This window comes from Leuciscus leuciscus, assembly GCF_965113295.1.
Source record: "Leuciscus leuciscus genome assembly, chromosome: 6".
Classification (NCBI taxonomy): domain Eukaryota; kingdom Metazoa; phylum Chordata; class Actinopteri; order Cypriniformes; family Leuciscidae; genus Leuciscus; species Leuciscus leuciscus.
The window spans coordinates 33,365,334-33,392,958 of record NC_138730.1 but is presented as its reverse complement, the minus strand read 5'-3'; the positions used below and the strand labels follow the sequence as shown (position 1 = coordinate 33,392,958).

At 36.4% G+C, this 27,625-nt stretch overlaps 2 protein-coding genes across 2 annotated transcripts; both read left to right on the top strand.

Annotated features, from left to right (window-relative positions):
* The first annotated feature begins 3,282 nt into the window (after positions 1 to 3,282).
* LOC309500419 (receptor expression-enhancing protein 6) lies at positions 3,283 to 7,435 on the top strand. The gene is made up of 5 exons (XM_082172060.1): positions 3,283 to 3,510; positions 5,077 to 5,170; positions 5,326 to 5,464; positions 6,736 to 6,904; positions 7,081 to 7,435. Exons 1-5 carry the CDS (start codon positions 3,393 to 3,395, stop codon positions 7,113 to 7,115), a joined length of 555 nt encoding a protein of 184 aa, XP_082028186.1. The 5' UTR covers positions 3,283 to 3,392; the 3' UTR covers positions 7,116 to 7,435.
* Positions 7,436 to 12,948: 5,513 nt separating this feature from the next.
* diras1b (DIRAS family, GTP-binding RAS-like 1b) lies at positions 12,949 to 26,827 on the top strand. Its single transcript, XM_082173312.1, has 2 exons — positions 12,949 to 13,149; positions 23,388 to 26,827. Exon 2 carries the CDS (start codon positions 23,423 to 23,425, stop codon positions 24,017 to 24,019), a length of 597 nt encoding a protein of 198 aa, XP_082029438.1. The 5' UTR covers positions 12,949 to 13,149; positions 23,388 to 23,422; the 3' UTR covers positions 24,020 to 26,827.
* Positions 26,828 to 27,625: the final 798 nt, after the last annotated feature.

Below are 27,625 nucleotides of genomic sequence, written 5' to 3'. Positions count from 1 at the left end.
AGTTAGGCATGCCTGTCCTATTTAGTGACATTGTTGGTATTGTGAGCAGTCGGGAGATTTGCACACATGATAGTCTCATTTAACTAAGACACTCAACTATGGATCACCTAATTGCAGGAGTGTGCGTGTACCAGAGGTGTTTTAATACTGGCCTGGCTGAGTATTGAATGGGTTAAATGGATTAATGCTGATTTGACCATGACAAAAGTGTGACAGCTAAATAAAATAAAATAAAATAAAATAAAATAAAATAAAATAAAATAAAATAAAATAAAATAAAATAAAATAAAATAAAATAAAATAAAATAAAATAAAATAAAATAAAATAAAATAAAATAAAATAAAATAAAATAAAATAAAATCACCATGAGGAAACAGTGTTTACGGTGTATGGTAAATTTTATTAAGGATAACTGGAGGAAAAGTTGGGACATTTTCTAAAATGTAATAAAATAAAATATGTGTGATTTGTTATTTCTCTTTAAACTTTATTTAACTGACAAAAGTACAAAGAAAAAATGTCCAATGTTTTCATTGGCCAAATTAATTGTATTTTGTAAATATAAACAAAATTTGAGTTTGATGGCTGCATAACACTTCAAAAAAGTTAAAAGATTATCGAATTTCCAAGTTAAACTTTTTTTTAAAACAGTCGACAATTATGAACTGGTTATAGGTGAAAACTTTGAAAATCTTTTCTTTGTACTTTTGTCAGTTTTACAAAAATTGGGGTTGTACAAGTGGCTTAAGAGATTAATATCTGGATTTCAAAACAAAAGCTTTCAGCGCAGCTAAAACCCATGATGATAAAGGTATAATTTTCTTAGCGTAAATAATCTTATTGGCAGCTTAGCTGAAATCTGTTTTATGTATATTTTTGGATATCAATCCATTACCTCCTGAAGGGGTGGATTCCACTGCTGCTTCAACGTATATCTAATGAGTGAATATAATCAAGGTATTAATCAATATTTTCAAATGAGTAGAATGACTTCTCTGGCTTATGAGATTTTACTTGGTTATAGAAGTTACCAGTGTGATTACTGAGATGTTCTTTTCATGTATTCTCTAATGTCTGTATTTGGTATCTGTGAGGTGACTGCGGGTCTAGCCCATGCTAGGAATACAGCAACAGTGCTTGCTTATTTAGCCCGGCTCCCAGAAACAAAATATGGACTAGTTTTGTTTGAGAAAGGTATTCAACATGTGTTAATATATATATATATATATATATGATATTCTAGCTTACCATGACGATTATAGGTCACAAGGGTCATTGGAGTTGAGTGACCATTTCTTGGTTTAAATCTTTACTTTACTGTGTTGGATTAAAGTGTCCTCTCATTGAGATAAAGAACATGTTATCTGGATGTTTTGGGAAGAGTCTCATGTTTATCGTTGGAGCCTGGCCAAATCCAACCTTGAAGAAGCTGTGTGTCTGTGTGTGTGTTATGGTTACAGGTTAAGGAACAAGTGGCATTATTGGAGACTGACTGGCTTGTTTTCTTCGAAATGTTGGCGCCCATCCCAGATCTGCGACCTGGAAGGTCACGACGTGCCTAAATTCAGGGTCTGATTTTCAGCCGCATAATCGATGGAGATATGCTTCAGTCTATCAGTCCATGTGTGGACATTTATGTTTATCTATTTATTAGCCAATCAGAATCATTCAACCTGAAGCAAGGACATTAGACCTTGGTGAAGGGTATAACTGCTGTGATCTTTGTAAGCGGGGTGGCCTATGAACTCCTTGTGAGTCTTGAAGCTGACTTCTGCTGATGAAACTGCAAACTATCTTCAGTATACAAAAAATATTTTAATTGTATTAAATTGACTGCACTTCTAACTCCTGGTCTTAATCATATCTGATCCTTGGGTCTTTAAAAGCAAATCCCTAACACTCCTCATACAGCAATATAGCTGAATGTTAGTGTCATATGAGATATCTCACACAGACTTTATACCAATCACCTCATATATCATTCATTTATTAATTCAATAATTTGTTCTGCTGTAGCACAACAGGGCCTTGAGTTATATATACGAGCAACTTATGATATGAGTGATAAATTGTCAAATGTGAATGGGGCAAAACAATCCTTTTTAATGATTTTTTCTATTAAAACTTCAAAAACTTGAAACCCTAAATAAAATATATTTTTGACAATTTAGCATCCAATCTTAAAAAAACAGATTAGGCCTATATTACAAAGATGGGTGTTCAGATATTGACATTTGATCACATCTACTATAAGGCAAATTAAAACATTTTCAGAATGACATTCTCATGTGTCAATTATTATTGGCGATTAAAATGTATTGCCTTTAGATGTTTAAAGGGCAACAACTCCAACTTAGTCCCATCTTTGCTGAAGTCTCCCTACTAATTTTAGAAATACCATATAAAATAAAAAGTTAAATAAAAATAGTAATGCAAATGCTAAAAGAGCAAACATTTCTTTAGGGACATAAAATGAGAGCAGCACACAGTGTAACTGAGGTGAATAGCGAAAGAAACGAAGAGAACAGTGCCCTCCTCTGGTACATTTTAAAAATGTCAGATGTGTTTGAAATAAACAGCTAAAGACCAGTGTATGCTAGGTCATTTTATAAAACCCATTAGTAGGTCATTTAAAATTGAAGATTAATATAGATTACTTACTTTTTATATTGACATTATGTAGGATTTCATCTCACATAGCCCAGCTGGTCCGCATATCAGAGGCAGATATGGGTTCCCTTTGAATTTCCTGAGTTATGAAATATATGAGTAAAATCAATATATATTACATACAAACAAACAAATTCAAACGTGAAATTTTAAGAAGCTGTGTGTGCGTTTTCTGTTGTTGTTGTTGTTGTTGTGTTTGTTGTTTTTGCTTTTACAGCTGATAAGTGACGATGACTACACGAGGGAACCTTGCGGATTAGCTTTGAGTTAGCCTAAAAACTCATTACTAAACAAATTTAAATTGAGAAACTTTGCATTAGACAATTTGCTTAGACCTACAACCAAGGCTGTATTTAGGGGGTAAAAGGAAGATAGTAAGAGGAAAATTGTAAAAGAGATCATTTTATTCTTCTGATACAAAAGTTGCCATACTTTCATTACTCTCCAACACGCCCCCTTTCAATGAGTCAAAGGCGCAGCTTGTCAGCATTTCAGCAGAATCGTAATCACCTGTGAGGGAGGTGGAATCATATATTTTTATTAGATTCGATTGGTTCATATAGTTTGTGCTCAGCGCCCGCCTGTAACGAGCCAGTCCAGTGCTGCTGCTGAGACTGAGGGACAAACTTTCCCCAAGTTAGTTTGCTTAGCTTGGAAAACTGTTTACAATTCTGGTCCTGGTCACGGTCTGCTGTAGCTTACTACTATAAGGAGGGACAAAATGTTAAACACTATTACAGAACGTTACGACGCGTTTTTTAAGCAGAAGAACGTGGTAACGGATTTTCTATCTGTTTTAGAGACAAAAACTGGAGTTCAGAAACAGTACATTGCATCAGGTACGTGACTGGTTTTAATCCTTCGTTTGGAAGCAGTTTTAATGATTTAATCAGGGATAGTAAGCCTTACATTATTTAGGCTATTCAAGCTTTGGCTATCAGCTGTCAGACTTTGATGGACTTCCGTGAGTTTAAAGTCCTTTGTATCCATGACCGTCGTCGAAAATTGATTCTCTTTACAGAAGTATGTGGTCATTCTTTTAACAAGTAGGCTAGGTCTAACTGAAGTTACTGTGACATATGTCAAGCCTTTGTTGAATGTTGCAAAATAGTGCAAAGGGCTTTGGGAGTCATACTGATAACTGTCTAGGCTAACTTAGCCTACACTACATGGGTCTGCTGAATATGGAATTCTGAGTACACAAACACACACACACGATTCAGAGGTTCTTTTGCGCTCTGGTTGTCATTACGCGGTTCCAGACATCATGGCATGGTATTACAATCAGTACAATTAAAGCCATTTGTAGCACACACTGTTCTTTATTACCGTTTTATATAATTAGTATTTATTTATTTATTTATTTATTTATTTATTATCAATGGACAATATGATCAATATATATTCAATATCAATTTATTTATTATCAATTATCAAGCGTTGACTCAATTGAACCGATTCAGTTTCGTTAAATAATAGTTCAGAGAAAGCTGTGGGTTCAGACCGGATTTGAGAATCGGTTGAACCAATTAATTAAAGAAATTCGAATCAAGAGAATGATTCATTCACGAATCAAACATTACTCTACTGTGTGTGTGTGTGTGTGTGTGTGTACACTTGTACAGATATCTTTGTGAGGCCCGGTTTGAGTTTTAGACCTGCGAAGCTATACGTCCTCACTTTCTGAGACCCCTTTAAAGGCCTGTTTGAGGGTCAAGACTTGGTTTAGGGATAAGGTTATAATTATGTTAAGTGTAGCCAGGTTTAGGGTAAGGGTTTGGGTTATGCACTTAATAAAGGATTAGGGTAAAGAGCTAGAGATTGCATTGTGTCAATGAATGTCCTCACAAAGATAGATGTACAAGGGTGTGTGTGTGTTTGTGTGGCAAGAACAGATGCTGCACACACAGCTTTCCCCCGAGGGTTATCTGTCATTTCCCTGGTGCATTTACATCGGTTTATCAGTTACTTCTCTTTGTTTTAACCGCATGCGAAACATCAAGCAGATGATCCGTAAAGTGTCATTATCAGATGCGTTAATGGGTCCAGTGGTTCAAATGCATTGACTGGTTACCTGAAATGTCCTTCTAATCGTGTGATGTGGCTGTTTCTTGTATGACATCTCTGGGTCTAATTTCTTCTTCCAATAGCCACTCCCTAGGGTTATTTTTAAACAAGTCTTCAAGTGTCACTGCTGAATTGCAGTGGCTAGACTACATGGCCTGATTGGGGACAAAATCTCTTATATTCACATATAAACAATATGTGTTTGAGCAGCCTTTGTTTGTTCTTGTTCTATCCTGTTAGGTGTCAACAATGAGACAAAATGCAGTCATCAGTGCTCCTAAAATGCCGTTCTTCATTTGAATAATGGCAGTGATCATGTGTCTCTGTTTGTTCTGCAGGTGCCGTGTCTATTGTGGGACTCTATTTGATATTTGGATATGGTGCCTCTCTCCTCTGCAACTTGATTGGTTTCGTATACCCAGCGTATGTCTCGTAAGTATACGTGACATCAAATTTCACAAATGTAGTATGCTTATTGGTGAAGATTTTGACCTGCATACACACACACACATATGCATGTTTCCGCAGCCCAATAATGAGAGCAACCCACACTGAATTGGCCTGTTTTCATTTTGTTCCTCATACAGGATCAAAGCCATCGAGAGTAACAATAAAGATGACGACACCAAATGGCTAACATACTGGGTGGTTTATGGACTCTTTAGCGTGGCTGAATTTTTCTCTGATATCTTCCTCTTCTGGTTTCCCTTTTACTATGCTGGGAAGGTATGGTGTTTCACTATCAAAATATATTTCATTTATGCTTTGATTGTATTTGCTTGTTGGAGATCTGTTTTAGAAACCATCCACCTTTTTGTATGTTAGGTTGCTGTATGAGAACTGTAAATGTATTGGTATGTAGGTCATGCTGAGAGGTTTTGCATCGCGTATATTTAGCATGCCTGACTATCTGCCAACTTGACCAACAGCCTCATTTCAATTTTGATCCTTGTTCTAAATTTGACTGAGTGCTTTATAGCCAATTTATACAAATGAATGGCGGCGGACTAAGTTGAACTGCGGTCTTACATGATATGGATAACTTTTTTTCCAATTTTTAATTCCTAATTAAAAATAATTTTTAATGAGATGTTCACTATGGCATGATCTGTTTAATGAATTTTGATAGTTTGATGTGGATGTGGTGAGATGGTAACACTTTATAAGAGTACTAGTAAGGTTTCATTTGTTAACATTAGGTTATTATTCAATTGTTAATGGTTATTATTTAAAGCACTATGAACTAAAATGAAAATGGACATTTTTATTAACTAACATTAACAAAGGTTAATAAATGTTGTAAAATATTTTTAATTGGTAGTTCGTTTTAGTTCATGCATAAAGTAATGTTAACAAATGATACCTTAGTGTAAAGTGTTACAGGTTAGATGTTAAATCAATGTATTGATTAGTTTGATGAGGTTGCTGAGTTTTACGTCAAGACCAAGGGACTATTCGAGCTTTAAATTGTCAATAACCAGCTGTGTTGATGTAAACCACAAGGAATATTCACTTATTACTTTAAAACTCAATTTTGAATTCTGTTTTCTTTATCCTGATGTTCAAATAATACCACATTTTAGAGCATTGTAGTTTGGGGTTGGTAAGATTTTATGTTTTTGAAAAGTCCCTTATTATGGTAGCTAAATACAGTAAGAATAGTGATATGAAATATTACAATTTACAGTAATTGTTTTCTATTTTAAAATGTAATTTATTCCTGTGATGGCAAAGCTGAATTTTCAGCATCAGTCTCTGGAGAGTTTTCATACTCCAGTCTTCGGTGTCCTTCAGAAATCATTCTAATATACTGATTTGGTGCTCAAGTAACATTTCTTTTGATAAATGTTATAAAACGGTTCAAAAGAACAGCATTTGAAATAGAAATCTTTCTGAACTTGACTGTTACAGCTGTTGAATTGAACGCATCCTTGCGGAAAAATGTATTCATTTCTTTATGAAGAGAAATAAAAGGATTTGCATTTTTCATATTTCAGTGCCTGTTTCTACTGTGGTGCATGGCTCCGTTCTCATGGAATGGCTCTCAGATCATATACACACGTGTGGTGAGACCTTTCTTCCTCAAGCATGAAGCAGCATTTGACAACGTTGTCAGCGATTTGAGCGGCAAGGCCAAGAGTGCAGCAGAGAGTGTGGCAAAGGAAGGTAAACAATAACTCTCAGTCCTCAGAAATCCATATTCAGTCTGTTATTAAATTACTGCATGTGTCTTATGTAATTCGTTCACTTTTGCATTGTTGTAAGCTAATCAATATTTGGGCATTGTCAGCAATCTGTATGGTCCGACTTTAGGTTTGTTTTCCTCTGCCTTTTTCTAACAGGCTTGACATTGCTGAACAGTGATAAGAATAAGTGATTTGAAGGTGGGGATATGAAGAATCATTTTACCAGGAACCCTGTGTTTACATTTGTTTCATTTATTTAGTCACTAAAACCCACTGAAATGATTCATCTTTACTGCATCTGAGCCAGGCAGTGCAATCATCTCAAGATGGCCCTTAAAAGTCCTTACATTTCTCAAATGGTCCACAAACGTTCTTGGGATACTATTTTGTGTTCATCCTATACATTATTTTAGCACTTTGACCAATGAAAGAAAATGTTTAAGTCACTGTCTTTTAATAAATAAAACTGGAAAGAGCTATGCCTGACCATAAACCATGTTCTCCAAATTTATATTTGTAGTCTTCATTTATTTTCACCAAATATTACTTAAAGTTGAACTTTAAGTTGCTTCTGTTTTGTCTCAGGAAAAGTTAAATAGGCTTGTCTTCACAATTTTGTCTTTCAGTGTATTAGTTTCAAGCATGACCAACATGACATATGGTGTATTTGCTATGTTGTCTAGCTCTGGGGGTCACGTGGATAACTAAATTTGACAAATCCCATGCATCATACAGTATCTCCCTTTCTGTAAGATCAAGGTCAGTGTATGTATGTGCTTCTAGGCTGATGCTGAGGTGCAGGTATTTTAAATTGTGACCTTGAACTTCAGACTTTTGAAGTTGTGGCCTCTAGGAGTGTACATCTCACCCTGGGTCCCCTACTTTCTGCACTCCCTGGGCAGTTTGACGGCTCACCTTGGCTGCGTCTGAAATCGCATACTTTCTTGAGTAGGTACTTATTTTGAATAAGTAATTACTTTTTGACTGCTAAAAAACTATGTTCTATATAGTATTAATGTAATCTGGACGTACTGCATTCGTCATGTTGCCCTTATTGTGACCTACCAGCATCGGTTGCGTCGCATCACTGTCATTCACAAATCCTCTCCAGTGGCCTCATGGGATAGTAAAGTGTAAAACTATGCACTCTTCAGAATCTCAGCGGAAGAAGTGGGTCATCCGGGTGTTTTTTGCCTACTCTTAATGTGAATTCGGACTTACTACTTTTGTGACATACTGTTTTTCGGCAACTATATAGTAGGGAAGTATGTGATTTCGGATGCAGCCCCGGTTTAGTTCATCATGCAGATTGACGGGAGAACATCCAAGATGATGTCATGAGAGTTTGAGACTTAACTACAGGGGTCAGGGGTTGATTTCTGTAGATTGCTGCTTGAGTAATTCATACTTGTAGTATGGTGGGTTTGAGGTCAGAAAATGAGACCTAAAAAATGTACTCCATAAACAAGTACGGCAGCTTGGAGAGACAGTATCTCCAGCTTTACCCTTGCCAAGAATAACTCTATTTTAGTAGTGCACTATTAAAGAGTTATAGGGTATTAAAGCATTATACATGGGGATTAGGAAACACAGTATAATATTTCCTATTGGCTGTTAAGATGTTATGTAACAAAGCTGTTATATTAATCGTTTTTTTCCATAGTGGACAGAGAAATATGAAGCCATTTTACACCCTTTCAGTATGCTGAACTTGAGAGACTAATTATACCTCCTCAAGCTGCAAGTATCAGTGGACGAAAACAAGCCATTGCTTCATGAGTCATTCTTTATAACAGGAGATATTGGAAGTAGTAATCATAATTATGTACTTTTGCTCTTTTTACTGCATCCAGCACTGTCAGGGCTGTCAATTATTGTCATGTCAGTAAGAATTTACTTTGTCATTTGTGAAGCCTTAATTGTCTACAATCTTGAAATAATTTAAGTAACTCAAGGATCTGATTAAGTGAAACAACAAACAAACTTTGGTGTTGATGTCTATATTGTTAAAGTGTAATTTGAGTGGTTATTTTTGGTAATTTGAAATGTTCTAATTGATTAAACAAGTCTGTGCACCCTTCCCTTTAAAATCAACATATAGTAACATTTGCAGTGCTTGAAATATTGTATTTTCATACTGCTCATGCTACATAAAGTACATATACACTCACCTAGGATTATTAGGAACACCTGTTCAATTTCTCATTAATGCAATTATCTAATCAATCAATCGCATGGCAGTTGCTTCAATGCATTTAGGGGTGTGGTCCTGGTCAAGACAATCTCCTGAACTCCAAACTGAATGTCAGAATGGGAAAGAAAGGTGATTTAAGCAATTTTGAGCGTGGCATGGTTGTTGGTGCCAGACGGGCCGGTCTGAGTATTTCACAATCTGCTCAGTTACTGGGATTTTCACGCACAACCATTTCTAGGGTTTACAAAGAATGGTGTGAAAAGGGAAAAACATCCAATATGCGGCAGTCCTGTGGGCGAAAATGCCTTGCTGATGCTAGAGGTCAGAGGAGAATGCGCCGACTGATTCAAGCTGATAGAAGAGCAACTTTGACTGAAATAACCACTTGTTACAACCGAGGTAAGCAGCAAAGCATTTGTGAAGCCACAACACGCACAACCTTGAGGCGGATGGGCTACAACAGCAGAAGACCCCACCGGGTACCACTCATCTCCACTAAAAATAGGAAAAAGAGGCTACAATTTGCACGAGCTCACCAAAATTGGACAGTTGAAGACTGGAAAAATGTTGCCTGGTCTGATGAGTCTCGATTTCTGTTGAGACATTCAGATGGTAGAGTCAGAATTTGGCGTAAACAGAATGAGAACATGGATCCATCATGCCTTGTTACCACTGTGCAGGCTGGTGGTGGTGGTGTAATGGTGTGGGGGATGTTTTCTTGGCACACTTTAGGCCCCTTAGTGCCAATTGGGCATCGTTTAAATGCCACGGCCTACCTGAGCATTGTTTCTGACCATGTCCATCCCTTTATGACCACCATGTACCCATCCTCTGATGGCTACTTCCAGCAGGATAATGCACCATGTCACAAAGCTCGAATCATTTCAAATTGGTTTCTTGAACATGACAATGAGTTCCCTGTACTAAAATGGCCCCCACAGTCACCAGATCTCAACCCAATAGAGCATCTTTGGGATGTGGTGGAACGGGAGCTTCGTGCCCTGGATGTGCATCCCACAAATCTCCATCAACTGCAAGATGCTATCCTATCAATATGGGCCAACATTTCTAAAGAATGCTTTCAGCACCTTGTTGAATCAATGCCACGTAGAATTAAGGCAGTTCTGAAGGTGAAAGGGGGTCAAACACAGTATTAGTATGGTGTTCCTAATAATCCTTTAGGTGAGTGTATAGTGTATATATATAGGCTACTGTATGTGATGACCAAATTACATAGATTCAATATTTAGCTTGAGATAACTTGCTGGGATATTATATCTTACTGTACAATGAGTCTGTTTTGCCATTACACTAGTATTTTTCTAAGAAATAGAATGCACAAGCATGAAGATCTATATGTACACACATTTTATAGCCTATATATTTATATACATTTAATATTTAATATATAAAATAAAATGCAAATAATATGTGCACTTTCATATTAACGGTGCAAGTGTAGAGTGTGAGGTCAAGTATCTGCCATAACAGAGCGTGTGCAATGTTGTTTAATTGGGCAATGTCACTGTAATATTTGTTCAGGGAAGGCAACATTTGTAGTGCAAGTGGGAATTCAAGTATACCACGGGAATCCGAGAAAGAAGTAAACAAGGGTGTGTGAATCCCTGTCTGATTGTTTAATCATGTTAAAAGCTGGGCTAAAGCGGAACAGCATTCTCAGGTTACCTTTGTATTGCAAGAGGACAATGTGAATGCTAGTAGAGACAGCGGTCTCAGTGCATGCGAGTACACTAAGCAAACTGTATTTTCACTGAGATCTGGTTGTATTGACCCATGATCATTCTGTTTAAGCACTAATACTTTTTAATACTAATACGAAGCACTTTTATGGCTTAAGAAGGGGACAATTGATAGGGTCTCCAAAAAAATTAATGGCATGTCTATGAATAGGCCTACTACTTTATCTAGAGCACTGCCTGAATGCGCACTGCTATGCAATTGGTAAATAAATTCACTCAAGATTGTATGCATTTGGTCTGAAATAAATGGAAAGTGAATATATTTATTAGTATTGACAATAATGTCTACTTCTTTTGCATTTACTCTCTTTCTGAATATAGCCTAACATCGAGCGGTTTTTTGGACCGTGTAGTACTGATTCTTACAGGAAGAGGGAGACAAACAGCACCACTGATTTAATGTGATGTCTGATGTAATCCGACAAGACAAACCAGCAATTAATCGGGCACTTTAATAACATTAGACTGCATTTGTAGAGAGAAACACAAATACATAAAATTATCTTTACCCATTGGACAAAAAAACATCATTGAAAATAAATGTAAATGTCACAAAGAAAAAAAAACAGATCACTTAAATCACCCTAACCTAATTTTCAGTTTGGTTGTTGCTTAGTAGGCTATTTGACATGGGTTTTTACAATTGAATTTCTTTTCATTTGCAAGGGAAAGAAATAAAAGGAGTGGAGAATATTGAATATACAGACATTGTTATGAGGTGACTAATATCCACACGCTTTTTGCGGCCTGGCCTCCTGCTTCCTGCAAGCTATTATCATGCACAGCTCAGCCTCTTTCGTGATTATATTTGATACCGCCTCCATCTCTCCACACACAAAAAGATTCTGCATGTTTAATGAACTCCAGTTTATATACACATTTAGTGCTTAAGTTCTTGACTTAGGCCTATACTTTGCCTTTGTTTGATACTGTAATTGTGCTGTTTGATACCTGTTAAGTATTATACAGATTTTTACACAATATTCTGTCAGTTACTTTTATGAGAATGTGCCTTGTGAAGGGTTATTATATAAAGCTGAGATTAAGATGGACCACCCTTCCCAGACCTTGGTTGCCAGACAAAGAAAACTGAATTGCCTCAAGGGACTCTGCGCCATTACCCGCTAAGATTCAACAAAAAGATTCAGACACTGTGACAGAGACCGCTTCTACACTTTTCTATCTGCCTTGTTAGCCACAGGCACAGCCAAAGCACCCCCAGGCTTAGTGAGATGGTGCACAAAACACTGTAACAATGAGAAAGTGCTTGAGGCACCATTTGGTGTTTCCTCATATTGCCATGCTGGCTGAACCCTCATGGAGAACCTAGGCATGCTTTTAAAAGCGCTTGAGAAATCCTTTGAGTACACCTTTGAGGGAGCTTTAAACTTTCAAAGAAACCCCATGCTTTGTCAAGTATGTTTTTTATTTTATAGTGATACGTGCACCCTCCCCGTATTTACCTATTTAATTTATAATTTATAAAAAAAATTGATTTTAATATTTTTTATGTATTTTAATTGTTTAAATTCATTTTTAACTTTTTCTTAAAATGTATTTTTAAATGTTGATTTAAATATGTTTCCCCCCAAAGTATTTACATTTAGCTTTTTTATGTATGTATGTATGTATGTATGTTATGTATGTATGTATGTATGTATGTATATGTATGGGCTATTTACATTTTATTTTACATTTTTGTGTTTTGTCTTTGTTATATTAGTGGATTTTGTAACATTTATTTTTATATTTTTTTTCATTGTTTTTTTATAATATGAAACTCACATTTATATGACATTTTAAGTTTCAGTGCTTTATATTTAAAATAATTTCATATAGGTCTATTATTGTACTGAATGGAATCATTATAATTCGGTAAATTGAGAGACTGCACTATATTGTTAGGAGCTACAATTTGTCCACCTCCTGTAGGCAATATGATAAAAATCTCCCACCTTCTATCTGAAGCCATGGTGATTCTGAGGAGGAGTGTGTGTGTGTGTGTGTGTGTGTGTGTGTGTGTGTGTGTGTGTGTGTGTGTGTGTGTGTGTGTGTGTGTGTGTGTATGAGTGAGTGCGATACAGAGAGAGGGAGAGCGAGAGAGAGAGAGAGAGAGAGAGAGAGAGAGAGAGAGGACTGCCGTTGAGATTGGACTCTATCGCGTCTTCATTATTAGTCTAAAATGCTTTAGTACCTTATTAGCGTAGTCTGCCATTCATCTGTGCTGTCAGTCAAAGATCAGTCACGCGGGATAGGCTACGTTAAGTTCAGGTAGGTGAGTCGAATCGCGCGCCGACGTATGAAATCAATTAATTTATTAAGCGCCTTTGGTATATTGTGTCTTTTTCCCCCTCTTTTCTTTATTGCACAGCATAAGCAACCCGGACAAGCAGTAGCCTATACAGAGATTTCAGTTAGACTTTGACTGCTGAATACTTGCAGCATTTTCTGTTTTGGATGGACATCATGTGTTAGCGGCAATGACAATAACTGTAATTATGGCTTTTTCTTTTTCTTTTTTGTTGACAATAAATAGTAGGCTAATTAAAACGAAAATTGTTAAGAATGAAATATGCTTCTGAACAAAACGCGTTTTGCCAACATATAGCTATCCGTCAATGAAGACATGTGAATGACCGCACCACGAGTGCTATGGAGAGTCTCTTCTTTATGAATGAAACGGGCTGCGTATGATATGGTGATGCTGAACTCTTAGTTTACTCCTGTGTCCGACAACCGGCTCCGTGATGGTATAAATAACATATAGCCTACATGCCATGCGTACTATACCATGGAGATTTCCATTTAGCATATATATATTTTCAACATTTGATAAATGTAGGTGTGTGTGCGACAAACAGTTAACCAGCACATGCACAGGATCAGTCATCCATTTAGTGGGAAACATAGGATAGCCTATGTATATTCATTGTATATTCATGTCACTCTGCATCATTAAAAAGCCTTTTATTAATGGAATTACATGGAGAATTTAGTGACAAAACGGGCTAAAGATTTGGTTGTGCAACGTGAACATTGAGAAAGAGGACCCGCGCTTTGCTGACGTCGTATTGGGTGCATAATGCATTAGTATAATAATATATCATCGTATACAGCCAATGCATGACTCTTATGGCAGTCTTGTTGCGGAACATGATGCAGGCTGCGCTCATAATGGAATCTAATGCAGCAATTTATATGGAGACTAATTCGCAGAAGTGCATCAGTTTTTAGTAGGCTATTGCACCAGAGGCAATAATAGGATGCTTTAACGTGCTTAACGAGAAAAGTCGAAACACTTTTCTATAGTAGGCTATGCTTTTATAAGTAACAGAAGTAGTAGCCTAATAGTAGGCCTAGTGTTTAAATCCTTTTGAGACCTCTTCACCTCATCTGGCCAATTGTTTAATGGGATTTAAAGGTGCACCATAGTAATGTTTTGCTAATTAAAAAGTTTTGCACATACTTAGCCTAAATGAGCTGCACATTTGAGAAATGTAATTAAAACGATGTACGATTTCATGAGATGATTCAGCCACATCTGATTTCTAGAAAAAAACTGTTATGTTCCACACAGAAGGGGTTGCCCCTTGTGGATGCCGACATGTTGACATCACATGACCAGTCATGTCATGCAATTGACAAAATTACTAAAATAAACTAAATAAATAAAAGGCCTGCATTTATGATCATAGTCAGTAGAATAAAAAAAAAAAAAAAATAAAAAAAAAAAAAGATTAAAACAAAAGGTGCAAAGCATCAGAAATGTCATGCATCCATGTATATAGACACTCTGAAGTCCAAAACTGCTACTTTTGGGATGAATAAGAGGCAAATAATTCTTAGAATGGCTGCGTTTAAGTCCAAATTTTTATGCCCTTCCCTCGCTAACTTCCCTCCGTCTCATTCACTTTGATGTACATCATTGCTTTCGTTGCATGAGTGCCCACTACTGGTGGAACCTTTGCAATGTGTTTAAATGGAACACCCTAAGTCAGCCTTTGATCACTTGGAATCCGCTATGTAGCTGCAGTTTGTTTCCTTATGAATTGGTTTTATGCACCATTCTATAGGCCTGTAGGTACGTTTGGGCTGTTGATTTTTGTTTTAATTATAAACAAATATTAAATATGAATATATTTAAATTAAATATTAAATATAAAAAAATACACAAGCGAAAATAACTATACAATAAACTATAACTGTTAAAAAACAGTCACCTTAATGGTAGCTACAACAAGTACTAAATGCGGTTAAATGTCAAAATAACGCCAATATCAGACACTAGATTTATGTGGAGTGGGGGTAAATTAAGCGCAAACTGCTGTGACGTCACAATCATGGTGCATTGTGGTCTATGGATCTGTCTGAAGTGTGTGTTTAGGAGCTCCCTCTGTCAAAATCGAGGGGTCGAGGGTCTGTCCAAATAAACGTCCACTTGACGAAGTTGAACGCACTTCAGAATGGCGGTGGGGATTCTCCAGAGGGGAAGTGCTCAGGAAAGTTTGCGAATGCATGTCTAAAAGTGCAGTAAAACGCCCTATACCCTCATTCATGATTTCATACATTACTCCACTAATATAGTCCACTGAATGAATGAAAATGAGACACTGAGTTCAACGGAAGTGGTGCGAGTCTGCGAGAAGCAGGAATTCATTTGGCACAATGCTAATAGTGCTTGGGTATTCTTCAACAGCTAGCTGTTGATTATATTTGGCTGCACACTCTTTGCTGAGGTGCATTTTGGGATTGAATGAGTGCACTCGATAATGTCCTGTCCACTATGGCTGTCCTCTCAATATCAACTATTAGAGTATAGGGGGTGATTTCAGACACAGCCTTACTGAGTGCACCTTAAATACAGTATTTCTGAATTGAGGGGGTCAAGTGTTATCCTGGTGGGTTTACCAGGCCTATTCTTCTCTCTCAGAAATCTATAGTGACAGATATCAATATTTTGATCGCCGGCCGATATTTTGATAGTATCATGCCATGTTTGTTTTGAGGTATCTGCAAATATTGTATCATGATACATTGTGATAAAACGCCTGATTTACGCCCGTTTAGAAATCTATCTAAATCTGTTCACTTTTTTTTCTTTATATATATTACAAGTTTACCTGAAAGAATGATGTAGCTCAAAGGGAAGAGAACAAGCCATGTGACTGTATCACACACATAAAGGCTGCAATTATCCCTCAAAATAATGAAATGCTCATGATGAATTTAATAAGCATGCTCATTTGAGATGAACTGATTAAGTATCTAAACCCATACAGTTTACAACCCACTTAACCCCACCAGTTTATCCGAGAAAAAGAGATGCAATATCATTAACAGTTCATTTGAAGTATAGCAGCTAATGGAGAAAAAGGTACTAAGCTCCTGGACCAGCCTTAGGCCAAATGCATGTTCAAGTTCTCAGGCAGCTATAAATCAATCAAGTTTATTTGTGGAGGACAATCCATACATTTGATTTAGCTCCACAGCCTAAGGTCTTGTAATAGTTGAGCATCAGTTAAGGTTTTAAGATGCAAGTTGTTTGGCAGTGCGTAGGCCATGGGATGAAACACAAAGCTTCTCAAAAACACATCTTGTTATCTCAGTATAAACTCCAGTTTACAGTGATCTTGCATGATCTCATAGTTAATATATCAGATCTTCATGCACTCTGTCCCTCAGCTGCGGCCTCACAGGAGCTTTGCTTTGTGGCGTGGATGCATGCTGGCAGTTTTAAATCCTTTGAATTGGGTCACTGGAAGCACATCCAGCAGGACAGACGAGGTAAAGCGCAATGATTAGCCTCTAAGCCCAGTCCACAGAGGAGCAATCTGTTTGACGGACTGATCGACAAGAGCAAGAGAGATGTTTCTTGCAATGCTGGCAGGGACACAGTAAAACTGCAGAACACTCATGGTAAGGTAAAATGTATCAGAGTGATTAGCCAGTCAGATGAAGCAGTTACGTATAGTCATTTGTTCTGAGTTCATGAGGTTAGTGTTACAATATGGTGTCAGACATATTGTTAACTCTATATATTATTACTTTAAACATTTTTTGGCTCTCTTTGATGTCTTGTGCAGCACTGTTTTTTTGTTTTGTTTTTTGCATTAATGTCCTTTAGTGTTATTATAAGGATGTATTTAAAGGTAGTTCACCCAAAAATGTTATTTCTGTCATCATTTAATCATGTAATCATCCTCATTTCATTCCAAACTGTATGACTTTTTTCTTCTGTGGAATAATTGTTTTTTTTTTTTGTCCACTATTTTAAACTCCATTGACTTTCATTGTATGAACAAAAAGAGTGGATACATTTTTGTTTTAAATGATGACAGAATTTTTATGTTTAAGTGCACTATCCCTTTAAAATGGGTCTCGCATGTCATTAAAATATATATATATATATATATATATATATATATATATATATATATATATATATATATATATATATTAAGTTAATTTGGCTGTCAGGATATGCATCAATGATTTAGACATAATTGGTAATGTTTTGCATTGAATATTATTATGCTAGTTTGTTTAATAGAATCTGATAGGCTCTACTGATTTCTGCAAGGCGAGAGTAGATTTAGTCTGGCCAGTATTTATTAACAACACTGTTTTATATCAAGACAGCATTTTCTCATGCCCCTGCACAGCTGAACGAATAAGACTGGGCTAATCCAGCAACATTTGGCGCAGAGAAATGGCAGATGGTGTATGGGGTATTTTTAGGCTGTAACCCTGCTTCCCCAAAGAGTCCGAATTTTTAGCTATAAACACCATGTAATACACAAACACACATATGTGGCATAAAGACCCATCAATTTTAAAGGGATATATCACACATAAGTGAAAATCTATGTTGTTTCAAACCTGTTTGACTTTCTTTCTTCTGTGGAACTCAAAGGTAGATATTCTGGAAGAAAGAAAAGGTCTTACAGGTTTGGATGAATGATAAGTTTTACAACAAGAGGATGAATGAATGATAACAGAATGTTCATTTTTGGGTGATTTATCGCATAATTATTTTTCTTCAGTTTTTAAAAATGAATTTCTTCATTATTGCAATGCATCTGAATTTTATATCTGAACAACAACCAAAAGAAACTCATTGATTTGTTTTTCCTCCTTGATTGACTTGGTCATTGTTTAGAAATGGTAGTTTTGATCACAGTTGCAAAAAGCATGCTTAGCTTTTATTTTCACCACAAGAAAAAGATAATTACATAATACTAAATCATGTATTTCATGGAACCTTGGCTATTTTTCTGTTTCCTAATCAGAAAAATCGTTCTGTTTTTGTCTGTGCGTGCAGTAACAAACACTTTTACCCAAGTTTGATTTCCCAGAGCACTGAGAGATCAATTGGTCTCAGACTCTGACCGTGGTTCTCTTCTCAGCCCAGTGAACATGTGAACAGTAATGTGTGCATGCATATGCCTCTCCATCTCCTGTTAGTATCTTTAGTATGCAGTAAAGTGAGGCATATCTGATTCCCACAGAATGAGAGTCAATTCTGAATCGAAAATCCTTTTTTCTTCAATAGAAAATAGGTATTCATGCAGATATGCAATAGAAACTGCCAGAGGGAAAGCCTGGTTTGACTGATAAAGAGAAAGCAGCTCTTTACAGTATATTATGCGGCAAGGCTTCTCACTCAGATTAGAGCAGAATTTGGCTAATGGACTCGGCTTGATGGGCATCCGGTCGAATCCAGTTATCTATCTATCTATCTATCTATCTATCTATCTATCTATCTATCTATCTATCTATCTATCTATCTATCTATCTATCTATCTATCTATCTATCTATCTATCTATCTATCTATCTATCTATATCTGTCTGTCTATCTATCAATATATCTGTCTATCTGTCTGTCTGTCTGTCTACAGTTGTATGAATTTCAATTATTTTAGTACATTTTTCGAAACATTCTTAACATTCTTTAAATTGTTTACTGGGAAATATTCAGTGGTTGATTAGTAAGATTGTCATTTAAAAAGTAATGTAAGATTGCTATTTCAAAAACTGAAATTTCAGCTAGTTTCTTCTCAAAATTTTAGAAATTTAATTACAGTTTTTCTCAGTCGCTTTGGTGCGTTTCTCACATCACTATTTACATTTGCACAACAGTTAATGCAGTTCTCCAAACAATTAGTACAAACTGCAAAACCTAGTTGATAACCTACAAAAGCGTGTCACTTGCTCAAAATGGACAGCTCATTCCTCAAAAGCAAGTATTCATGTCAATGAAAGTGTCAGTGTCATCAAGATGAAAAGTCCTGACACCATTGTTTATGAACAAGAAAGTCAAATGGCTTTGTCATGTTTTCATTATGACAGTTTACTCTGTAAATGTTTCCAATGCAAAAAAAGTCAGATCTTGGTGACACTACCTGAAAATGCTCAAGACAGCACTATATACTATTTGCACAGCCATTTGAAAAATACAGTAAAGTTACACATTACTGTATTTAGTGAGGTAACTGAGTACAAGACACTGAATATGTATGTTTCACATTTTTACTGCATATGCTCTTTGCAATTCTAATTTGTTCTCAGCATTGTACAAAAGAAAAAATACACCCTTATTTTCAACAAACATAAACTCCCTTTGGGTAGAGCTGTGCAACACTGTAAACAATATTGCAGTACATATTGGAACTGAACATTGGTTGCAACTAATGGAATGAGAAACTGCTACTATGATGTGCACAAATGACTAAATGTTGTGGAGGTTGAACTAACTGTTGTGCAAATGTAAATAGTGATGTGAGAAATGCACCAAAGCGACTGAGAAAAACTGTAAAAATTTCCCCTTGCTTCAAATTTAATTAAAATTCAGGCATTCTCAGTCCGCATAACTCCGGTTCACAACCTATTTTACTTTCATAATGTGACATATTTAGAAGTGGAAGACCATGATTTTAAATAGGCTTAATAAATAAATAAATAAATAAATACTATATTTTTAAGAAAGATGCTGGTGTCAGTAATGAGGCCATGTTTACCAGCTTGCCCAGACCAAATGCGAGTTTATTAAACTAGCGCCTAGATAACATTTAGTTATCAAGGCCTATGTGATAACAGCAGAAAGGGAAAGTTATTCAAAAGAACAGCAAGTTAAAACATTTAGCTTCAAGACTGTGAAGAACTTTTCTTTGGAATAACATGCACCAATGATTCACAATAAAATCAGAAAGTAATTTCTAGATTAATTTGAGTAACAGAGTAATTTGTCTGTATATATTGTTTCCAACTCTGTTTTCTATGCACGTCACTGTGTGGAACCGCCAGCATACTGAGCACACTTCCATTTACTGTGATTGTTTAAGAGTATGTGGCATGATGCCCGTGTGCTATTCAGCAAACATTACCTTTCGAATCCTAATGTCTGAGTGATATATTCCACAATTCACTTCAGTAAAAGCAAGGTCATTCCCAAATCCGGTGGCATCAGCACATTGCTGCGAGAGTGCTTGGGATACCTTGAATGAGGCACATGCATTATAATCTCTCCTCGTGCCAAACTTAATTTATATTAGAGTTTGGCTGAATAGCGAGGCGCTGTAACGCCATTAATAAGCTCGGCGGCTCTCCGGTCCTTCCGCGAAGGACTTAGAATAGATAACACAGCACTCCGAGTGAGATTGACATCATTCACAGCGCAGAAACAAGCGTGACACCTTAAGAGGGGCGAGAGGGGGGCACCAGCCTGTCAGAGGTCTGAAATCCGCAGACACTAGCATTGATCAAAGGCTCACTGTCCTCTGCTCATTGATTTGACAGCACACAGGGTGTTAGAGAGGGGGAGAGGCACCAGGGCTTCTCTCAGATGAGAGCTTGACTGCTGTTGGGATTGCTACACCCTGCCAAGCATGTTTGCTGCATTTAAGCCCTGACTGTAAGTAGCCTGGTGTCCTAATGCTGGATGAAAATATGAAGAATTTTTGGAGGGCAGCCGGCTTTGAGAAGCATTTCCACATCCCTACATGTGCATTAACCTGTCTTGTTAAAAAACGTTGTGAAAGACTAATTAAGCAGTTTTCTTGGCCTCCCTTTCCTTTTTATGATGTTTATGGTAAGATTCACTTTCAAAATGCAATAAAACTACCAAAACACTTTAATCAAGCCATTCTTCCACAACACTAGCAACGGTTGTCACCCAACAAACACGCTTTGTCACTCTTAAAACACAATCCTAAAAAACTAAACCCACTAACCCACTTTTTCTGTTGTAAAATTACTTTACAAAACAAGAATGGCACTCTCAACTGTTTAGAATTCATCATACAGTAATGCAAAAAAATGAAAATATTGTGTGGAAATGTGGTACATGGGACTATAGAAAGTGTCTGATAAAGAATAATGAGGAAATATTACATCCATAGATAATGTATTACGATTGATTCATGGTAATTGGTATTAATGGATCTTGTTATCCTGAAACATTCACGATCTAAACGTGGAAAATTGTTTCTCAGTTTCTATTAAACTATGCATTAATAGTAATGCAACAGTATCATATTGATCAGTTCACAGTTAGATCTTCATAATGAATATAAAGTCATCTCAGATTAGTGTGTGATTCTGAAAAGTATTGCATTTTGAAATGGTAATATTTTGATGTTATGTCGTGTCATTTGAACAGGTGATCTTAGTTCAATGAACAAATTAACTTTGTATTCAAGCAATTGAAATAAAAAATTGCATTTTGATCACCAGTTGTGAGTTTTGTGTCTAGAGCTTTGAAAAATCACATCAAGGTTGTGATATTAGTGCCACAGCGATTGTTAAAAACCTCCACCACAGATGTTATATAATCAGCTCAAGATTTCTGACCCTATAATGTCCTCCACATATCATGACAGTTTCATATCTGATGCACATTCCAGGTTAATGTGTACTTTTCGATGGAAGTCCAGCAGAAATCTTGCTAAAAGTGTGGTAGTTTCATTGAAGTTGTCTCAGTATCCCTCGTCTGCTAGTGTGAAATTGAGGTATTGATTACTGAGGATAAAAGCGGTGTAAACTTCAAGCCTGGAAATTGTGTTCTTGCTTGCTTCTGCATAATCTTTACACGATTCGATGTGTGTTCTATGTTTGTGGTTCTTCGACACTGATGGATATGGTCTGTTTCTTGGGTAAATTATTCATGAGAACATTAAATTGCACATATAAAAGCTAATAAAAAAAAAATCTAAAACCCGTTCTGCACTCAGACAGATAGATAGTGCCACCATCTGAATGATGTGTGCTCAGGAGCAGAAAACTGTTTAGAATGATTGTTTTGGCTCTAAGGCAATAAATAATGCACTGTTATAAACTGCAGTGAAAGCATGAGAGTGTCTAAGGGCAGAGCACAGATACATTATGATGAGTTGCATTGTGATTTCATAGCATGATGGATGACAAGGCTCATGTCTCTTTCTTCAGAAAAGCCATTTGAGTCCTGTCTAGATGAAAAACATCCCTAAATGTTGTGCATACCTGTAACTTTGATGAAGTAAAGATACATACCCAGTAAATAAATTATGATCATGTTAAATGTTTAAAGCATGATAGATTTAAATAGGACCTACGGTCACGGGTGTGTCCTAAATATGCGTGATGTGTTTCCAGTCACTAGCAATTCTTCTGTGTACTGAACACGCTGTGACGTGGTACATTCACAGCCTATCAGAATAAATGTGATGTACAGTATAATGTATGATTTTTAGGAGTGAGGTTTCATAGTGGGGATGGTTACTCATCGTCAGAAATATAAACAACTGACAAAATGTTGGGTGATTTATGATCTATTCAATTCCACATACATTTTATAATTTTTTTAAGGAATGACTTAGTTGTTTAATTGTACCTATAGAGTTAAAAACCTTGTTGTATTTTTGTGCGGTTGATAAAAAGAACGTACATCACCATCTTACTCTGAAGAAAGTGACTTGAAACTGAAGTATGCATATGATGGACACTGTACTATCGAGGCCACGGGAGAGGATTTATGAATGGTAGTGAAGCGACGCAACTGATGTTGTACGTCCAGATTACATTCATATTACACACATTCATAGTATATAGAACATATTTTTTTAGCCGTTGTGAAGTAATTACTTTTTCAAAATAAGTACCTATGCTCAAGAGATTATGTGATTTCAGATACAGCCTCTGTTTGAAAATATCACTTCAGATTCAGATTCTCGCCAGAAGAAGTAGGTCATCCGGGTACGTTTGTCACGTACTGTTTTTCGTCTACTATATAGTAGGGAAGTATGCGATTTCGGATGCAGCCATAGTATTTTACGTGATTTTAGGGGTGATTTAAAAATCACGAAATGTATAGGGTTTTCAAAATCAACATATTTACTTAAGATATTTATTAAATAGCTGTTTTTGTTTTTTAGGATGAGGATCATATTTGGTGGTCCTTGGCATCAAAAAGTTTCAGAACCCAGAGGCTATTCAATACGCAATCATCTAAATGTTTCTTTTTTTTCTCTATTAGGTCTAAAAAGCGAGCGGCTCAATTGAAAGCTCAAGATGCCCGAACAAAGCAACGACTACCGTGTGGTGGTGTTTGGCGCAGGGGGTGTGGGGAAGAGCTCACTGGTGCTCCGTTTTGTCAAAGGCACTTTCCGGGACACCTACATCCCGACGGTGGAGGACACGTATCGGCAGGTGATCAGCTGTGACAAAAGCGTCTGCACCCTGCAGATCACAGACACAACTGGCAGCCACCAGTTCCCTGCCATGCAGCGTCTGTCCATCTCCAAGGGTCACGCCTTCATCCTGGTCTACTCCATCACTAGTAAGCAGTCCCTGGAAGAATTAAAGCCCATTTACCAGCAGATTCTCGCTATCAAAGGCAACGTAGAGGCCATCCCAATCATGCTCGTGGGGAACAAGAGTGACGAGACTCAACGGGAAGTCAAGACCGAGGATGGAGAGGCCCAGTCCAAGACCTGGAAGTGTGCTTTCATGGAGACCTCGGCTAAGACTAACCACAATGTCACTGAGCTGTTCCAGGAGCTTCTCAACTTGGAGAAGAAGAGGAACATGAGTTTGAACATCGATGGCAAGCGTTCCGGGAAGCAAAGCAGGGCTGACAAGCTGAAAGGGAAATGCAGCATCATGTAGACCACTTGTTAGCGGCAGAACCCGAACGTAGTGAGATAAAGCAGAGCGATAGAGTGATAAAATGACAAAGGAAAGGAACTGAGAGAGGAGAGAAAAATGAATGGAGATGGTGTTATTTGACATTTCATGCTTATTTCCGATAACAAGGATTTCACTCTGACTTCATAGATTTCATCCTTCACCATCAGTCTTTGGCCTTAACAAGCCCTATCTCATTCACATTGCCTTGTCTGTTTCTATTATTTTACAGAGCATCACCACCATCTCTCACATCTGAGAAATATTCAGACAGCAATCGATTGCTACACAGCCCTTTTTTGAGTTCATGTTGCACATATTTTTATTGAATGGTTGCAGCTGCATTGCTAAAGCAGATACAGACTTTTATATTTATATGTTATCCAAACATAAGACTTTGCGTAACTTGTCAGATTGAGGAAATAAGGTCAGTATTTAACAATAATAGTCTAACCACCCTTTAACCCTTTGTTTCAGGTTGTGTAGAATTCACTTTTATTCGTTATCCTCATAACATTTTGATGATTACTTTTACATGTCCTCATATCTTGAATAATACCAATCAATATTTAAGACAATCATTTTGTTAAACATGAGCAGAATACCAGAGAAATGTTTGATGCTTTACAAAATTATTACCTTCAGTGACATCAGGGTAGTTCTAAAATCTGAAAGCATATAGACACTTCACTTTTCATGCAGATGCACTCTATGTAAAGCAGCAAGCACTCATCATCATCTTCATCATCATTACCATCATCTCTGGCATTCAGCTGCTCAAAATGTAGACACGTATGGCTTCCCCACTAGTTTAGAGTGAGCCAGATTCTCCATCTTATTTGTCTCAAGATGAACTGCTCATATTTTCAAGTATAATTGAGACAATAACAAATGTAGCTCTCTTAAAATCAATCAGGAAATGAATGCATTTGGAGGAGGTGTGTTTTGGCAGCAAAACTAAATTGTGGCTTTCCAAACACAAGCAAGACTTCTCACCCAATTTATCATACTATGCGAACATTGAAGTGTAGATATATGAGAGTTTAAAAAGTTTTACGATAATTTTTTTTTCAAACATTTTAACTGTTTTTTTTCCAGAATGAACCATTTTATTCACATCATAGTATCAGACATTACAGGAGTTTTTGGCTCGAAACAAATTCAGTTTTTGTGTCCTTCATGGTCCTTAGGAATACCGCCAACCTGTTTCAATTTCAGTAAGAGAATGCAATCACCCTGCAAATCAGCCTTTGACAAAAGAAACCTTTGAGTTCAAAAAGGGCCTTGATTGTATAGCATTTTATTTTTATTTAACCAGCTGATTGCCTTGTACAAATGATGCGCTAAAGAGCCCCTTTAATATGTTTTCAGGTTGTACATTAAAGGCAGACAACGTTATTTTATGTTATGTTCTGTAAAAAGCTAGTTTTTGAACAGGGTTCAACAGAAGTGTGTAGAGGTTTATTTTGTTTGAACTGTCCTGTAAATAAAGAATTTTGAATGAAACCTGCTACTATAATAACAACAACCATGTATGAAAAAAAAGTAACTTATTAAAAATAAGTATATATCAAACATTATATGCACATAACTAAATTCAGATTTCTATCTACTGATATACTGTGACATGCATTGCAATAGAACTGAAAACATAATTCATATATAGTTTCCGGTTTACTGTCAGCTAATAATACGACAGCTTGTTGCCTCTGACTGATGTATATGATTAATATTTTAATATTAGTTCCCTGGATGCCCCACCAACACATTCATCCCTTAAAAATGGTGCTATAATTTACCACCTCCCTACTGCATGGTTTATAGAGTCATAAATCCCTCTTTATCACTTTGCAGAGTTTTGCCGATTTTTCTAAATTATAGGGACAACGCCTCATCCATCTTGTGTTTGAAGTTTAGACTGTATTCAGATCCATTGTAACCGAATCTGTGTGTCCAATCTCTATAAAGCCCACTCAGCTGGTGCATGAGTCACTGTTGATACCATTAGAGCTGCAAGCTGCATGAGAGGAAAACTGCAGAGCTTCTTGTATTTTACATGCACGGGAAGTCTGCGCTCTCTGAAGAGTGTCAGCTACCTGTGATCCTCTTGGTTGGCTTGACAACATGGACTTGCCTCCGCAATGCCAATGCCTACCAGTTCCGTGTATAAAATCAGTTTGTGAACCACATTTTATCATGCACTTTTTATTGTAAATACTTGTAAATTGTATGTAAAGAATATAACACTACATGTAAAGACATGAGCCATGGACACAATCGCTTTTAAAGGTCTTCAATCACTGTTCATGTGTTTGGCTGGATTCCCAGGGGACTTTCTGTACATCTGTCTGGATTCTCATTCATGCATAGTTGCTATCCTAGATCTGGTTTACACAGTGAGCACTTTAAATGCCTAAGGGTAATGGAATGGACAGTGAAACGTATGTAAATGTTGACTTCCATTTCATAATTCAGACTACGCATGGTCCCCCTTGATGTTAGCCAGCATGAGGGCAAGCTACAAAACTGTGAAGTGACTTTATCAACTTAAATCCTCTGCATTTTATTATTTTATTTTTTGTACAATATTTTACAAAAGTTCTTTTTGATTATAACTATTAGCAACTACTATGATATGTCCTAGCAATAGTCTTCCTAAGACATGGTATGCTGTGCTCACGCATCCCAAATGATGGAAAATACTGTGTACATATACTAATATATGTGTAGATATATACCTGCAAATATTCTCTAATAAATCTGCAAATTGATTTTCATAATAAAAACAATTAAAGCAAAGCTATTGTTTCCCTCCTTCAAAACATCTGATTGTAACCCCCTGTGCTAAACCTGGTTTCCATGGCAACATCACAGCTGACCCAGGTGTGGATGCTCAGATACACAAATGATGGAATTTAAAAAGCAGTAATATATAAAGGCACATTCAGTAAAGCCTCAACTGTGCTGCATGCAGTCAAGGATTTTATGGGACAAAGAAGACTGAATAGTCAGTGTAAAGCTGCAATCTGAAAGTGTCCTATATTTCTAGTAAGTGCTAAGGGCATGAAAAGCATGCTATAAGCAAAAGCTGGCTAATTTAAGGAAACTAAAATGATTCTTATATTCATTTAATATAGGTTCCAAAAGTCCAATGCTTTCAAGAAGTATATATATATATATATATATATATATATATATATATATATATATATATATATATATATATATATATATATATATATATATATAACAATGATAACTGTGCTAATTAAATACAATATCAACCTTGACCAGTTGAACAATTCAAGGATAGACATGAAACTGCTCTTTTAATTCTATTAAATAGATCATATAAAATTACATAAATTATTCTTGAACTGGCCAAAGTATTTAAAGAGAGAATTTTACATTAAAAACATGTTCACATTAAATCCACTGTTGTTTTATATAGAATTATTCTATAGTCTATACTGTATTTAATGCAAGAAAAAATAAGAGTAATCCCTTTACTGTTTCAAGGGAAAAGTATTTTAAAAATGGTTATAATTTAATAATTAATATGGTGTGAAAATCCAACGTGAAGGGGAA